This window comes from Chiloscyllium punctatum, chromosome 1 (assembly GCF_047496795.1).
Source record: "Chiloscyllium punctatum isolate Juve2018m chromosome 1, sChiPun1.3, whole genome shotgun sequence".
NCBI lineage: Eukaryota > Metazoa > Chordata > Chondrichthyes > Orectolobiformes > Hemiscylliidae > Chiloscyllium > Chiloscyllium punctatum.
In genome coordinates, this window is record NC_092739.1 from 103,945,557 (window position 1) to 103,964,283 (window position 18,727).

At 41.0% G+C, this 18,727-nt stretch overlaps 1 protein-coding gene across 1 annotated transcript in view; it reads left to right on the plus strand.

Moving 5' to 3' along the window:
- fgf10a (fibroblast growth factor 10a) overlaps positions 1-15,000 on the plus strand; it is a 170,006-nt gene extending 155,006 nt beyond the window's left edge. The window contains exons 3-4 of the mRNA XM_072571646.1: positions 9,341-9,444; positions 13,502-15,000. Of these exons, the coding sequence (XP_072427747.1) occupies positions 9,341-9,444; positions 13,502-13,720 (323 nt within the window). The 3' untranslated portion in view covers positions 13,721-15,000. The remainder of the gene's footprint in view (positions 1-9,340; positions 9,445-13,501) is intronic.
- Positions 15,001-18,727: the final 3,727 nt, after the last annotated feature.

An 18,727-nucleotide genomic window follows, 5' to 3' on the forward strand; every position in this document is an offset into this window, starting at 1 on the left:
CAAATTCTTTAAAAATGAAACATTGAAATTCAACCAAATTTGCAAGTAGTGTAATCCGCAGACAACCAGTTCAGCATGGGAAAGCAGAGCAGGAGACTTTCACTCTATTCTGGTTTGCACCAGGGTGGGAATGGGGCCTCAAATTACATCCATCTCTTGGTGTCTGTAAATACTGAAGTGGCCAGATGTGTTGTACTAGAATGCAGATTTGGGTTTTTGTAAAATTGTTATTGTCTATTATGCCAAGGAATAAACAGGGGTCATTTTTACCTTGTTATCAAACCATTTACATCTAACAAAAACAGGATAGTAGCAGGAAAAAAAGCACATGGGACACATGATGTTTCGGTTTTCAGGCAGCCTTCGGTGTTGGTGCCCAGAGTTTCTCAGCGGAGCCATGATAAAGATATGCCAATATCATCATTTGCTTTTAATTGGCACCCCTTAAACCATTCTCACATTGCTAGCTCCTGGTCTGTATCCACAAGATGGTACACGTTCAGCCAGCACCTCAGTTATTCCTTGGTAAAATGCTGAAAGGCTTTGGGAGATATTTAGTTTGAAATGCGTACTTTTGTTTTGCTGCTCTACTGATAAATAGCATTGTGAAATCTCAAGGGGCAACTGGTCTTGCACTTTTTTTCTTAATAGAATCCTTCTGGCATGACCAATCGTAGCAGCCGAGGTCACTGCAGCCTGAACTCCCTTGCCTCAGGCTCCTTTCAGGTTGTCACAGTGAATATCAGTAACTCCAGCCAATCTGCAGTACATGTTTGTATTAAGCAGGTGACTGAGGTCATGCTTCTTAAAGCTTTCTTAAAGCTTTTTTACTGTAAATTCTGTGTCTTGCAATTGTGTCCTCCACAACCACCTGATGAAGGAGCGGCGCTCCGAAAGCTAATGCTTCCAATTAAATCTGTTGGACTATAACCTGGTGTTGTGTGATTTTTAACTTTGTACACCCCAGTCCAACACCGGCATCTCCAAATCATTCTTAAAGCGAGCACTTCTCTCCCATTCCACAATCCGAAGAAGCAAGCTTGAGCTCTTGGCTTTGTACAGATTGCAGAGTTCCCCACAAACAAGCCCCAATGTCTCCAGGTATATTACACCTTCAGGTCTCATTATACAGCCCACTGCCTTCCTGAGGAGAAATTGAGGACTGTAGATGCTAGAGATCAGAGTCAAGAGTGTGATGCTGGAAAAGCACAGCAGGTCAGGCAGCATCCAAGGAGCGGGAGAATCGGCGTTTCGAGCATAAACCTGATTCTTGATGATAGCCTTTGCCTGAAACTGTAGCTGCACATTCTGAATTCCCAGATTCAAGTGGATACTGTGGGAGGGTTCTAAGCAAAGGAGAATTGCCGAGCATTATTTTTAATTACCAGGGCAATCCCAAGGAGTCTGTATAACTGGGGATTCCACACAGTCCCACTGTGTAACACTAACAGCCTGGCCATTAGAAACTAGGAGCCCATTAACCACAATATTCGTAACAAAATGGAGTGAGTGCTTCTCTTCTGATTGCCATCGATGGCCATTTGATCGCTTGGATAATGTCAGTACTCATGCTGTTGTGCTTAGCAGAAAAAAAAAGGTGAAGACTGATATCTTCCTCCCTTGCGTGGTTCAGACTTGGCACTATCATTTTGTTCATATTCATCTCGCCGACTCAGTCAAAGAAATTTAGATTGCGCAGATGACCTTGTGATAGCCATCTAAACGAGAACTTTTCCCCTAGCAGAACATATGCTTTCAGAAGACTTTCGGTCTAATATAAACCGTGGCAGCTTTGTCCAAATCTTTAGAAAACACTTGTCTCTGCATTGCATTTGAACTCCCAACAAGCAAAGAACTCCTTGTGTGCTCCCTACTACACAACTGAACACGCAATTTTCCAAATTACCTTGGAGTGGTTCTGGATTGTAGTTTATCAAACCGTCAACATCTGAAGAAAACTCAAGCCAAGATAAAGACCAGACTCAATTTAATCAATTTAATCCACAATTTAGCTGGGACCAGCTGGGCAGCAGATGTTCACACCCTGCGGACAGCAGTCACCTAGGTCCTTGTTTACTCAGTAGCGCAGCAGTGTGAGCAGGAAGTGTACATACCAATCTTGAGGCCATGCAACTGAATCACAGGAGGGCTGCAATAGTCTGCCTCCCTGTCCTTGCCTTACCCATATCTTGTCACTATGATTCAGAAGAAAAGCAACAATACTCCAACAATAAACAAGTCAACTCAGATCTGCCTGTTAATGGAACAGCCCAAAATCTCATAATCTCAGTACTCTATAGCACAACCTCAAAAGGCAACAGGAAGTGCAGAGATCCCCTGTGGCCATTCTCCTCAATAATAAGTATGCCGTTTTGGATCCTGTTGGGGGGGAGCTGAGCGATGTACCAGGGGAAAGCTGTAGTGGTCAGGTCTGCCTGCTAATGAAACAGCCCAAAATCTCATAGCCTTAGTACACTATAGTATAACCTTAAATGACGAAGGCTGTGGGCAATAAACATTTAACTCCTTTATTGCTACTAGTTAATAATTAGTTAATTCTGCACTAAATATGCCTTACCATATTGGCTTAAAATTTGATCAAAATGCTTGATTATCAGATTCAACATAACCTTCTGTTGCACACTGTAATGTTGTAATTGATGGTTGCCTGTATACAACACAGAAAAGTACAGCAAAGGAACAAGCCCTTTGGCCCATCATGTGTCCCCACTGACTTCATCTGCAGGAAATGCTCCCAACTCTAGCTCCTCGGAAACTGCATTAGGCAACTTGAGCTGGAGCTGGATGAACTTCGGATCGTTCAGGAGGTGGATGGGGTAATAGAGAGGAGTTACAGGGAGGTACTGTCATCTCAGGTACAGGAAAAAGGTAGATGTGTTATGGTCAGGGGCAAAAAGGGAACAGGCAATGCAGGGATCCCCTGTGGCCATTTCCCTCAATAAGTATACCGTTTCGGACACTGTTTGGGAGGTGGGGGGGGCAGGGGTGGGGTGGGGGGGGGGTGACCTACTAGGGGAAAGCTGTAGTGGCCAGCTCTCTGGCACTGATCCTGGCTCTGTGGATCAAAAGGGAAGGTGGATGATTAGAAAACAGCCAGAGGTAGGAGACTCAATACTGTATTTAGAGGAAAGGACAGCAGATTCCGTGGTCTCGAAGGGGACTCCCAGAAGGTATGTTGCCTCCCTGGTGCCAGGGTCCGGGGTATCTGTGATTGAGTCTACAAGATTCTGAAGGGGGAGAGTGAGCAACCAGAAGCCGTGGTGCACACTGGCACCAATAACATAGTAAGAAAAGGGAGGAGGATCTAAAAAGTGATTTCAGGGAGTTATCTTGGAAGCTAAAACGCAGGATAAACAGAGTAGTAATCTCAGGATTACTACCAGTGCCACGTGCTAGTTAGGTGAGGAACAGGGAGTGAGTGAAGCTAAGCACGTGGCTACAGGGCTGGTGCAGGAGGGTGGCCTTACGTTGATCATTGGGGTATCTTCTGGGGAAGGTGAGACCTGTACATGATGGAAGGGTTGCACTTAAACTGGACCAATATTCTGAGCAACAGATTTGCTGGAGCACTTCGGGGGGGTTTAAACTAGTTTGGCAGGGGGATGAAAACCAGAGCTAAAGATCAAAGAAGAGGGTGGTTGTTGAACGGACAGAAATAGAATGCAGAGAGTCTATCAGGAAGGATACATAGTTGATAGGGCAAAGGGATGGGCTAATGTGTGTCTGTTTCAATGCAAGAAGTGTTGGGAATAAGAATAATGAACTTAGAGCATGGATCAGTACTTGGAACTATGATGTTGTGGCCATAACGGAGACATGGATTTCACAGGGGCAGGAATGGTTGCTGGATGTTGCAGAGTTTAGATATTTTAAAAAGAACAGGGAGGGGTATAAAAGAGGAGGGGGAGTAACATTATTAATTAGAGAGTGCATCACAGGTGCAGAAATGGAGGTTGTTGAGGAGGGTTTGTCTACTGAGTCAGTATGGGGGGGAAGTCATTAACAGGAAAGGCGCAGTCACTTTATTGGGTGTTTTCTATAGACCTTCCATTAGCAGCACAGATTGGACAGCAGATCTTGGAAAGGTGCAGATGTAACAGGCTTGTTGATGTGAATGACTTCAACTTCCCCAATATTAATTGGAACCTCCTTAGTAGCAGTTGGTCTGGATGGAGCTGATTTTGTCAGGTGTGTCCAGGAAGGACTCCTGACTCAATATGTGGTAAGGCCAACAAGGGAGGAGGCCATATTGGATTTGGTGCTAGGCATCGAGTCAGGCCAGGTATCAGATCTCTCAGTGGGAGAGCATTTCGGTGGCAGTGACCACAACTGTGTCACCTTTCCCATGGCCATAGAGAGGGATAGGAACAGACAGTATGGGAAGTATTTAATTGGGGAGGGGAAATTACACTGCTATTAGAAAGGTGATGTGGAGTATAAATTGGGAACATTTGTTCTATGGGAAATGCACAACAGAAACATGGAGGCTGTTTAAGGAGCACTTGTGCGAGTGTTGGACAACTTTGTCCCACTGAGACAGGCAAGGAATGGTAAGGTGAAGGAGCCTTGGATGACAAGAGAAGAGGAGCTTCTCATCAAAAGGAAGAAGGATCTTACTTAAGGTTGAGGAAGCAAAGATCTGGCCCAGCTTTAGAGGATTACAGGGTAGTTAGGAAAGAATTGAAAAATGGACTGAGGAGAGCTAGGAGGGGGCACGAAGAAATCTTGGCGGGAAGGATGAGGGACAACCCAAAGGCTTTCTACACTTACGTGAGGAATAAGAGAATGATCAGACAGAGAGTAGGGCTGATCTGAGATAGTGGAGGGAACTTGTGCCTGGAGACTGAAGAGATAGGGGATGCCCTAAATTAGTTTTTTGCTTTAGCGTTCACTAGAGAAAGGGACCATATTGATAGTGAGAACACGATGGACCAGGTTAATAGGCTTGAACAGATTGATTTTAAGAAGGTAGATGTGCTGGAAATTCTGGGAAACATCAAGATAGATAAATCCCCAGTGCCAGACCAGATATATCCAAGGTTACTCTGGGAAGCGAGGAATGAGATTGCTGCACCTCTGGTGATGATCTTTGCATCCTCACTCTCCAAGGGAGTAGTACAGGCTGATTGGAATGAGGCGAATGTTGTTCCTCTGTTCAAGAAGGGAATAGGGAAATCTCTGGGAATAACAGTCTTACATCTGTGGTAAGCAAGGTACTGGAAAGAATTCTGAGAGATAGGATTTGTAAATATCAACTTGAGACAAATTGACGAAGGTCGAGCAGTGGATGTGGTGTATACGGATATCAGGAAGGCATTCGATAAGGTTCCCCACTGTAGGCTCATTCAGAAAGTTAGGAGGTATGGGATACAGGGAAATTTGGCTGGCTGGATATAGAATTGGCTGACTGAAAGAAGGCAGCAAGTGGTAATGATGGAAAGTATTCTTTCTGGAGGTCAGTGAACATTGGTGTCCCACAGGGATCTATTCTTGGTCTCTGCACTTTGTAGATTTTATAAATGACTTGGATAAAGAAGTGGAAGGGTGGATTAGTAAGTTTGCTGATGACACAAAGGTCAGAGGTGTTGTAGATAGTGTTGAGGGGTGCTGCAGGCTACAACAAGACAAGGATGCAGAGCTCGGCTGAGAAGCGGCAGATAGAGTTCAACCTGGATAAATGCAAAGAGTTTCATTGTGGAAGGTTCATTTTGAATTTGGATATGAATGCATTCAATGTAGGGTTAAAGACAGGATTCTTGGCAGTGTGAAGGAATAGCAGGTCCATGTACATAGATCCCTCAAAGTTGCTCCCCAAGTTGGTAGGATTGTTAAGAAGGTGTATGGTGTTTTGACTTTTGTTAACAGGGGGAATGAGTTGAAGAGCCATGAGGTTGCAGCTCTATAAAACCCTGGTTAAACCACACTTGGAATATTGTATCCAGTTCTGATCAGCACATTATTGGAAAGATGTAGATGCTTTAGAGAGGGTGCAAAGTGGATTTACCAGGATGCTGCCTGGATTGGAGGGCGTGTCTTATAAAGAGAGGTTGAGTGAGCTAGGGTTTTTCACACTGGAGAGAAGATGGAAGAGAGGTGGCTTGATTATGGTGTGCAACGTAATGAGATGCATGGATCGAGTACATAGAGACATTTCCCCAGGCAGAAATGAACTGTCACGAGGGGTCATAATTTTATGGTGATTGGAGAATAATTTTATGGTATCGGGGAGATGTCAGAGGTAGGTTCTTTATGCAGAAGAAAGAACAAAGAACAAAGAAGATTTACAGTCCAGGAACAGGCCCTTCGGCCCTCCAAGCCTGAGCCAATCCAAATCTACTGTCTAAACCTGTCGCCCAATTCTTAAGCATCTGGATCCCTCTGCTCCCCACCTACTCATGCATCTGTCCAGAGGCATCTTAAATGAATCTACCATGCCTGCCTCTACTACCTCTGCTGGCAACGTGTTCCAGGCACCTACCACCCTCTGTGTAAAGTCAATGGTAGAGTCAGAGACATTAGGGACATTTAAGTGACTGCTGGACAAGCACATGGATGGCAGTAAATTGAGGGGTGTGTAGGTTAGGCTGATCTTAGATTAAGATAAATGCTGGGCACAACAGCGTGGGCTGAAAGGCCTATGTCTGTGCTGACCATTCTATCCTAACCCCATCTGTTTGCACATGGTCCATATCCCGCTATTCTCTGCTTGTTCAGATGTCTGTGCAAATGCTTCATAAACATTGCTATCATATCATTCAACTTGATGTGAAACTTTGCTGAACAGTTATGAAATTTATTAAAAAGTGAAACCTTACTAAGGTTTCCCCTGCCACCGCAGGAACTGTAAAACCTGCGCCCACACCTCCTCCCTCACCTCTATCCAAGGCCCTAAAGGAGCCTTCCACATCCATCAAAGTTTTACTTGCACATCCACTAATATCATTTATTGTATCCATTGCTCCCGATGCGGTCTCCTCTACATTGGGGAGACTGGGCGCCTCCTAGCAGAGCGCTTTAGGGGACATCTCCAGGACACCCGCACCAATCAACCAAACCGCCCCGTGGCGCAACGTTTCAACTCCCCCTCCCACTCTGCCGAGGACATGGAGGTCCTGGGCCTCCTTCACTGCCGCTCCCTCACCACCAGACGCCTGGAGGAAGAACGCCTCATCTTCCGCCTCGGAACACTTCAACCCCAGGGCATCAATGTGGACTTCAACAGTTTCCTCATTTCCCCTTCCCCCACCTCACCCCAGTTCTAAACTATTGATAAATTATGCCTATCAGTGTTGATGTTCGTGACAGTAATAATCAATACAAACTTAAAGAATACATCATATTGTCGTACATCCATATGCTGCATGATCTTTGTTTTGCTGCACAGCTCTGACATTGGAACATCAAATTTTAACGTTGAGTTCTGCTTGATTGGGCAGTCTCAGTTACTGCAATTGCATTAATTCTACGAAGGTGGATGGAAATTCTCGTTAAAGTGTAAGAAGCTAGAGTGACAATATTACATCTTGGGTTCATGGATAGACCATTAATACATAAAGATGTCTCAAAAGAAAATATTTTGGGTTTATAAGTATAACATGATTGATGAATGGGTTTTATCCTCTAAAGCCATTTTGAGATTAGACTCTCCAAGACGTATGGATATCAATCCAGACATAATGGAACCAAAGACATTTGTTTGTAAATGCTAAATACAGTTTGTTCACAGGAGTTCAATGGTCAAGATGTCTCATAATTCTGCACAAACACATACCATTGTGTCTTTTGCTTGTTTCAGCTATCTCTTGGTTCACATATTCATGAAGTCACTCCATATCTGTGTCACTATTTGAACAGTTTCACTTCAGTTCCCCATTAGATTTTTAAAAAACGTGATCAGTTAAAATGATTATTCATGATTTTCCATTTATGAACTACTTTGCATAACAGTTGCTTGACTTTTGATGATGACTCTCATTATGGATTGGCTACTGCTGATGTCACCAAACATTTGTACAGATGAGTCTCATTTGCATAGAACTGACAGGCTGCTCATGTCGGCAAGATTTGGAGGTGCCGGTGTTGGACTGGGGCGTACAAAGTTAAAAATCAGACAACACCAGGTTATAATCCAACAGGTTTATTTGGAAGCTGTAGCATTATGGACCGCCGCTCCTTCATCAGGTGGTTGTGGAGTATAAGATCGTAATGTAACATGTTGGCAATGTGCAGATTGGCAGTGGGAAGGGGTCATGACCATCGGAAATTCAACTACTTCACCATGGTTTCCAAGTGGCAGAGTGTCTTTGACGGGATGAGGTAGGAATGGTGAGGATAGAGTACAGTAGAAAGTTAAGCATTAGTCTGGATGTCTTCAATGGAGTCACAGTAAGAGGTGTCATTCTCACCCAGCCTCTCCAAACCTGAATTTCTGGCTTTTCTGAATTTCCAGTGGTGATCTCTTTAACTTTTTAATCCACATATTTCCAGCAGAAGCCCTGCTTCATCTGTTATGAGGCAAATTGTTGACTAGAAGACCATGCAACCTAAGATCTGAAGAAGGCCATTCAGCCCATCCTGTCTGCTTCATCATTCAGTGAGATTTCATTGGTTTCTCATTGCAAATTTAATCCCAACATCATTCTGATTCTGAAGAAAAACTGGGTAGTAGGTTGACAGCAAAATATCTCAAAGCAGTCGCATTTTTAAGACAGAGGTAAATAGATTCTTGTTTTGCAAGTGAATCAAAAGTTATCAGATGTGGGCGAGAGTGTAACATTCAAAAGGTTTGACCATGATCTTATTGAATAATGAAGCAATCTTGAGGGGCTGGGTGGTCTACTTCTGCTCCATTTTCTATGTGTATAGATCCCTCAGTCTTTTTCCTCCCTTCATACTCAATGATGGGGCTTTAATATCTGTTAAAACGCAACTCAGATCAAATGTAACAAAACATTTGTTCATTGTTGATTCATTGTTGCAGGCCAACCGCTGCGATTGTGACACCCTCTTCTACACCATTCCCTTTTATTATACTCTGACAGTGAGACAGAGATGTTCGTATTACATTGTGAGGAACTTAAGTGTGACTGTAAGAAATTGAGTTTACTGTGGAACAGTAATGTTACCCAAACTTCATTTCCATAGCACTCTGAATTACTATTCTTTCCTCAATAATGCATGGGCAGTTTCAGAAATGACTGTTTTTACGGCGTCTATTTAAATAATTTTTCTATTTGCAATTGGTGTCAATTAGTCTATATTCTCTGAAATACTTTTGCTGTGGTCTTGAAAATAATAATATTATCTTGTTTTGCTCCAGGTATACTGAAAATTACGTCCGTGGAAGTTGGCGTTGTGGCTATTAAAGCAATTAACAGCAATTATTATTTGGCCATGAACAAGAGAGGAAAGATCTATGGCTCAGTAAGTACTCTTTAAAAGCATTTCAATTATAGTGTCGTTAAAAAGAGATTATAATGATTAATGGCTTAATTATCTGCAGATTATAATGTGGTCAGCAATTGAATTAGTTACTAATAGGCCAAAGCTTAAGTCACAGAACATATCAACTGTCAGATTACTGCTGTGTTGCTTGAGTTGATTAGATTAGATTTAACTGAACTAATTATTCAGGAATTACTGCATAAACTTTATTCCTCTTACAAATTCTGTGGTACTTTTCTTCACGTCCAATTCATCTCCTCAGCTATTCTTAAGAAACCATCTTACATCAGGGTACAAATCCACAAATACTGTTTGGCCCCACCTGGTAAATCATACTTGTCTCAAGACACATTTTTCCTATAAGGCTTTTCAACAGAGACAGTGTTAATTTTTTTTAGATTCCATTCCCTACAGTGTGGAAACAGGCCCTTTCGGACCAACAAGTCCACACCAACCCTCCGAAGAGGAACTCACCCAGACCCACTCCTCTACCCTATATTTACCCCTGACTAACGCAGCTAACATTATGGGCCATTTAGTATGGCCAATTCACCTAAGCTGCATATCTTTGGATTGTGGGAGGAACCCAGAACACCCAGAGGAAACCCACGAGGAGAACGTGCAAACTCCATATAGACAGTCACCCAAGGTGGCTCTCAAACCCGGGTCCCTAGCGCTGTGAGATAGCAGTGCTAACCCCTGAGCCACTATGCTGACCCAAAGTTCATATGCTTTCATTCAATTCCACAATGAAGCACACAAACCCCAGCTGATTCACCCTTCCATCTCATCTAAAGGGACTAAGGCCAGTTATGGCACTTGAAATGCCATGCAGCTAATTCAGTATAGAACAAGGATCATAGGGGTCTTTTGTGACACAGTGGAAGCATCCCTGCCTCTCAGCCAGAAGTTCCAGGTTCAAGTTCTATGTGCTCCAGAGATGTGTCAAACCAAGTCTGAACAGGTTGGTTAAAAATAATTAAAACAAGGATCACAGATATGCTACTACCCAAAGTTGACCTTAAACTATTGTGTGTGGTAGATATATTCAAAGTATCTTTCGTTCTGTTTGCACTGTTTGCTCAAAAGAAACTTCAATTAAATTCACAAGTGCACACAGACTAAAGGGAAAATGTTGAGAATGCTGAAAATCTGGAGTAAAATCAATAAATATTGGAAATGTTCGGTAACTCTGACAGCAGCTGTGAAAACAGCGATGTCCTTTTACATCAATGAAGATCATCGAACTGAAACATTTAAGCTGCTTCTGTTTCCAAAGATGCCGCCTCATCTGCTGAGTGTTTGCTTTTTACTTTAGAATTTACTTAAAGTTACTGGTGTAAAGGAACTTCTTGGAATATTTGTGAAGGCAAGGAACTGATTAAAAACAATAAAGATAGAAATTTGGAGAAATCTAAGGAATGGTTTTGGAAACATATACAAACTGAAATATTGGGAGTATATAAACAGCTTGAAAACCAGCCAAGAAGCTCAGGTACACCCAAAGTTGGACTCATTATCATTTTCTGTGTGAGGCATCAAGACTTTTTGCCTTCACTGTCAGCTTCCATTTTATTTAGAAGAGAAGTTGGAACAGGTAACAAGATGGGGGAAGATCATCACAACGACAATCGAGTCAAAGGAGCCTTCTGGTCACCTTTTGGCTCCATGAGAGTTTTTCTGATTAGATTATTCTCTTAAAGTTCGCCTTCAGTTGGCAGAAAATGAAGAAACCTGAGCAGGGCAGGCCTGACCAATTCATCATCATCACCTGTTTATGTGAGCAGACCATGCAAGGATGTTAGACCCCTGGGGGATGGACATTAGGGATCTAATGCCTGTTTTTTTCGGATGCTGCCAGGGACATCTGGATAGTGATTGGATATAATTCAGTCTTTGAATCATATGACTTTGGTCCTCAGAAATGTGACTTCATGTGTAGCAAAGTCCATTTTATAGCCTAGAAACTGAAATGAAAGTCTTAAATAGTGGAGAAGAGGAGTCATGAAATCAGCAATCATCACTCCAGGAGTGAAGAAAGCTGGCAAGGATGTATGGGTGCAGATGATTCTCGGGTCGACTGCAAGAGGAAGTGGAATTGAACCTGAAAATATTTCAAAGGGGGAGTGTGAAATCAGAGTCTATGAAATCAGTTCTGAGGCAATGAGCTTGATGGGATAGATGGGATGGAGATCCAAGCAAAAGGACTTGCTGCCAAACTCTGGATCCAATTCCCAAAATGCAAAATCCTTCCATAAAATCCATGGGTAATGTTTGTCATAATAAATTATTTAAATATATGATTAATATGCAGGTATTTTTAAATAAGATCAGACCACAATTAATGCAAAAATTAAAATCTTTTCCAGCAAAGTGCAATTCAACAGGTTCATGGGATAGTCATGACATGGTAACAAATAGTAGCATATGTATTCTAATTATTGCTTGCAAATCTGTAAAACATGCAACAGATTTGTTTTCACCATCCAGGAACTCCCTGTTGTTCAATGATTGATGTGAGTTGGCTGGAATGTTCTGCCCATGACAGTTTCTCTGATTCCAGTCCTCATAAAATGATATTGCTGTATGTTGAGAACAGTTACACTCTATTGCACATGAATAACTCTCTCTGGGGAACAGAGTAACAAAGATAACTTTCAGCAATGAATAAGCAATCTGAAAATAATTTATTCACAGGGCCACATTGAATAAAAATAACATGAAGCACAATCTCTAACACCAATTGAATTTTATTTTACTTTGTTTTCATTTAGTTATATATCTTAATTTATGAATAAATTGTTAAATTTATTGTCTTAAGCAAGCAAATTTAGGGAATCAGAATAAATGAAAGATTTCAAAGCACATTTTTAAAAAAGCCAACTCAAAATTGTCAAGACAATCTAAGGTCAAAAATAGCTTTATGAGCCATTTAAATGTTACGTTGTACCAAGACATTCACTCAGCAATGTCTCATCACTAAATGTTTATCACTGACTTAATAGACTTAATTTCATCTCAGGAGACTGTGGAATGGGAGGGTGAAGTGATATAAATTCGTAATGCTTATTTAGTATTAAACCTGAATTTTAAAGAACGGAGTGAGCTGAGATATTCAGTTGGAATCCCAGGTATGCATGTGATAGGGTAGGATAGGGAGCCCTAAATCTTGATTTCAATACATTCATAACTCAAAGATTGGAAGAGCTTGAGAAGACCACCTGAATATGGACAGTCAGAGGGGGAACAGGAGAAATTCAAACAAGACATTCTGGCTTCCAATAGTTTTCACCCCAACCCTGGTCTATGATAGAATACCTCACCTCCACAAAACACAGTGATTAACAACTGAACTGATAAACCTGCAACAAGTATAATACTGACACAGTCTAGACACATGGACAATGGAGTGTAATGAAGCCTGTCCAAGCAGGATTCATAGTAAGAGGTGCAATAGCATCCCACAGCAGTTGGTGAGTCAGTGGGTTAAATAGATAAGGATTGGATAGTATGAAGGTCAGGGTGAGCAGCCAGTGGGTTAGTTACACCATTGTTGAAGGCATGAGTGGTAGAGTGCCAATACTGAGGGTGGCAGCCACTGGCATCAGAAGCATCATTAATAAAGAGGCATGAGCTGCATAAAAGCCCATCACAGATACCTAATTGGTCAGACAGCGCATGTCACATCTCCTAACTGACCACACAATCAGAGTCAGCCTTTTCATACCAACTTCAGAATTCTGTCAAACTCTGGGTCCATAGCCCGTTGCCCACCTTTGACGTTGCTCATGGATTTCTGACCCACAGTAGCAGTAGAAGACTGCTTGTGCTTGAGCAAATAAGTAGTTAATGTTCTTTTAATCAGAGAAATGTCATAAACGTGCTGACATGTTAATCATTCAATTCGCAATAAAGACATTTATTAATTTTCACAGCAGCTGAAAACTTTGGTGATTGCAATTGGCAGCTAATTAAGGATGAATGTGCAACTCTGGAAGTTTAATATTTGCAACATTGTTTTAATTTTGTTTTGCAGAAAGATTTTAATAATGACTGCAAACTTAAAGAAAGAATAGAAGAGAATGGTTACAATACCTATGCTTCCATGAAGTGGAAGCACAATGAACGACAAATGTTTGTGGCTTTAAATGGAAAAGGGTCTCCACGGAGAGGACACAAAACAAGACGGAAACATCCTTCAGCCCATTTTCTACCAATAGTGGTGAGGCAGGATATCTCTCTAATATCAGACTAGAATCAGCGAAGACAACACTTTCACAGTAATGAGTGCTGGTATTAATTCAACACTGCATTTCATTCCAAGCATGGCAACACTCTATTAAATGTGGAAGTCTTAATGATGAACATTATCAGCGCTCAGGCAGTAAACTCACAGACATCAACTTGTAAAACTTCGAACAAACCTTTGATAATCAAATCATTGTTACTGGCATAAGGAGTTCTGGTGCCAGTAAAGATTGAAGCAATTAGAGAGAACATAGCGGGCAATGGCAAAATATCTTGTGATGTATCCTTAAGCACAAGAGGCAATGCAGTTGTACAATGTTGTATGATCTTTGTGAGAAGATGTTATTTATGGAGTACTAACCCATATCAAAGACCTTTTGTTCATTCAAGCCTGATTATCAAACGAGTGGTTAAACACACAAACGTTTATCTGGAAGCACTTTGGGTCAGACACGAAGCAAGTATTTTCTATAACTACACTTCACAACAATAGACAGGCTTGAAAAGTATATATAAATGCACGAAATGTAAAGCTGCTCTAACAAAATGAGTCTTTAGTTGCTCTTCAAATGATTAATTCTAAATATAATTTTTAAAGCATGCTTATATTGCAGAACCAGCAAGACTCCACAAAGTAAATTATTGTTAAAGTTAGCTTGGTATTGATTCTTAATTGAAAATTATCTCAAAAATAAATGCTTATGTTTGTCATTAAAATAGTAACAATATTACAGCACAACCTTTTAACTTTCTGAAAATGGCCCCAACCATTTTGCTGAAAAATAGATTCATTTTGGTGGAGCAAGTGAAAAGTAGCGGCAGTGTACATCCCTTTCTCATTGTAACACACGGTATGTAAGTTGCATTAAGCCTCTTTGGCAGAGTGAGTAGAAAAGTACAAGTAGTCATCAAAATGTATTTTGTTCTAAATACTTTTAAAGATATTTCTATTAAGATGAATATTGATGCTGCATTCCCTTCATACTTTATAATTGTAAAGTGGTTTGTTTATTTTTGTTGTTTGGGAATAGTATTTTTGGTACAAAGGAGAGTTTTTGACAGACAGTAGATGTGTTCTAGAATTTAACCCTTTTGTTGCTGGTGCCCCATGATTATTTAATTTGTGTCTTCCCAGGCAATTCTAGCCAGTGTATCAGATGTTTAATCTGTTTTTTTTCTTGAATAGCTCAACAAAGTATGTTTTCTATATTGCATAGTGGAAAACAATCATTTGATCACTTTCCTGGTTTCTTTAATAAAGTTGATTGTCTCTTAAACATAAGACAATATATCTTAGCTAGATTTTGTATTTCTGTTCAAAGAATTAAAACTTGAACAGAATTGTTCCCCAATTTTTCACCTTCCACGCGAGAACTGTTTTTGTTTTCTTCCTAGCTTTTTCCTTTCCCTTGTTGATTACACAAAGGATATGATTCTTCAGGAACTAACAATGCTTCAACACATCCCCTGAGTAACTTGTTTATATCTGAGTCTGGATGCTTGGTTCTTGGGTTATTCAATACGCAGTAATCGTCACAGCCAAATATGATTTGCTTTTGACCAACAAATGCACTCACATATTTTCTGATTGTATCACTGGATTACCGTTGACAAAACTGATCAAATTTTGTCCTCTGCATTCCAGGAATGTACAAGCCAGTTTGATAACCTTCATTGTTTCCAGCTAAGATATCCTAATTCAGGATATATGAGGTAGTTAAACATGGACACCCCTTCGCTTGTCTTGCCTCACTATCAAATCACACTTGTGCACTGGCTGACTAGGTCCTTAGGAGACTCATAAACAAAACGAGGCCATTCAGCCCATTGTGTCTGCACCAGTCAACAAAGGTCTGACTACACAAATTGCATTTCCCAGATTTTGGCCCATTATCCTGGGAGCTATGAAACTCAAATGAATACTGCCAAATACTAACAACTGTTCAAACATAATGAGAGTTTTTGACTCAACCACCCTTTCAGGCAGGAAGTTCTAGCCACACCCCATCCTCTGAATAATAACAATCCCCTCAACTCTACTTTTAGCTTAAGTCTATGCCTCCTGGATATTAATGCCTCTACTAATGGAGAAAACCTTCCTTTCAATCAGCCTATCAATGCCCCTCATTATTCCATACACCTGTTAGAGGTGGCACAATGGCTCATTAGCAGTGCTGTCACATAGCTCCGGGTACCCTTGGACCAAGGGACCCAAATAGCCTCTTTCTGCATTGAGGGGATTCTATGATGTGGTGCTTGCTCAATCATTCCTTTTCCAAGGAAACAACCCCAGCCTCTCCAACCTTTCCTCATAGCTTAGATCCTCCAGCCCAGGCAGCATTCTGATAATTCTCCTCTACCGTCTCCCTAGTGAAATCACATCCTTCCCATAATGTGACCATCAGAACTGAATGCAATCGACCAGTTGTAGTAGAACCACCATCTCATAACATTCCAACATAACTTCACTGTACTTATATTCTCCCCTTAGCTAATAAGGGCAAGTATTCCAGAAGCTTTCTTAACTACGTTATCTATCTATCCTGCCATCCTCAGTGATCTATGATATGCTTCCCACTATCTCTCTGGTCTTCAGTACTATCCAGGATTCCACCATTCAGAGTGAAACTTTGTTTTGTTCGTACTCCTGAAGTGCATTATGTTACATATTTCTGGATTGAGTTCCATTTGTCCCTACTCTGCCCATCTGACCAGTTCATTGATAACTTTTTATAGTTTATTTATGTCTATCCTTCTCACAATTATTTTGGTCATTTGCATGCTCATTCATTATATACCATTCATTCATATCCAAATAATTAATTTATATGGCAACCATCAAGGGGTCCAACATAAATCCCTGCGGGACCCCACTGTAAACTTGCATCCAATCAAGGAAGCATCCTTCTACCATCACCCTCTGCTTCCTGCCTCTTAGCCAATCCAATGTTCTACTCCGCTTTGGATCCCATATCTCTTGGTTTCCTGATCAGTCTGCCAAAAGGGACTTTATTAACATTTTGCCAAATTCCATGGAGACCACATTGAATACATCACTTTCATCAACAGTCATGGTTAGCTCCTCAAAACATTCAAGCAAATTTGTTAAACCCAACCCTCCCTGAACAAATCTATGCTGACTATCCCTGATTAAACTCTTTCTTTCCAATAGCAAAGCTATTTTATCTCTGAGAATTCTTTATAAACATTTTCCACCATTGCGATTGGATTGACTAGCCTGAAGTTTTCTGTCTATCCTTACTTCCCTTTTTTTTAAATAATGGGGCAATGTTAGTAGTCCTCCAGTCCTCTAGCACCACACCTATGGCCAGAGAAGATTTGGAAATTACTGCCAGGGCACATTATATCTCCTCCCTTGCCTCCATCAACATTTCATACATCGCATCTGGGCCCTCAGATTTATCCATTTTTAAAATTGCTGTACATCTGCTAGTAACTCCCCTCTCTCTCTTTGTTAATTTCTTATGATATTTCACATTTCTCCAACCTGATGTCGATATCTATGTTGTCCATTTCCATTGTGAAGACCAACATAAAGGATTCATTGAGGACCTTGCCCACATCTTCTGTTACCTCTATGATCTTTGATGGGCCCAGTCATTCTCTTGCTCCATATATTTACAAAGAAAGTACTCTAGGTTTTTGTTTATGTTACTCACCAATGCTTTCTCATGCAACCTTTATTTTACTAATTTTCTTATAATAATATCCTATTAAATATTAAGAATAACATAATCATAGAAACCTTACAGTGTAGAAGCAGGCCATTTGGTCCATCAAGTCCACACTGATCCTCCAAAGAGCATTTCACCCAAACCCACCTCCCTACCTGCATTTCCCATGCCTAACCCACCAATCTGACATATCTCTGGACACTATGGGCAATTTAGCATGGCCAATCCACCTAACCTGCACATCTTTGGACTGTGGGAGGAAATCAGAGCACCCGGAGAAAGCCTATGCAGTCACAGGGAGAATGTACAAACTCCACACAGACAGTCACCTGAGGGTGGAATTGAACCCGGGACCCTAGTGTTGTGAGGTAGCCACAGTGTCACCATGCCTCTGACGTCTGGCATTCCCATTTTGTGTGTTGCGATGGAATTCCATTTTGGAGGAGCCAAATGAAATAATTCTTGGGATTAGCTCAAATCAAATGTCTATTTTACAACATCGATTGCCCAGCATCTAGTTTGAACCACATTTTGGGAATTTGGACAATTGTTTCTCCAAATTGTCCACCCATTCATTTCAGAGAAGGGGAAAACAGGGCACTGTGGGTTGAATTCCTAATATTCAGTCCCTGTGGCAAGCCACCTGGCCAGAAGCATTATCAGATAAATGTATCTTTCACATAGAAATATTGTTTTACTTCTTATTGTGGAAATTCCTTGCAAAATCTTGACAAAAATTACAAAATAAAACCTTGGTAGGGTATTAGACCGCTGGAAAATAAAGGCACCCTTCGAAACCACATAATCGCCTTTCCATTATTGAGTCATGGTGATTTTTATTGGTTGTAACCATATATTTAAACAAGCTGTTAAAAAGAAGCTAATCTAAGGTCTTCTCTATCTAGTAATTGATTTCTTACTAAATGCTCCACCAGAATGAATTTGGTTGTGTGGATGAAGATATTTCTTTTCAGATTAATACAGCAGCCATTTATATTTTGTTATTAGAAAGTGGACAGCTTTTGGAAATGATAGTTTTGAATTTTTGCAATGAAAATAGATCCAAAAGAATTGGGAATTCAGGCTTCCTTGTGATGATTGAGTGAATGGTTCCAAGATAAACCCATAATAAACTATTATACTCAGATTAGATTACTTACATTGTGGATACAGACCCTTTGGCCCAACAAGTCCACTCTGACCCACCACCAACCCAGACCCATTCCCGTACATCTAACACTACGGGCAATTTAGCATGACCAATTCACCTAACCTGCACATTTTTGGACTGTGGGAGGAAACCAGGACACCTAGAGGAA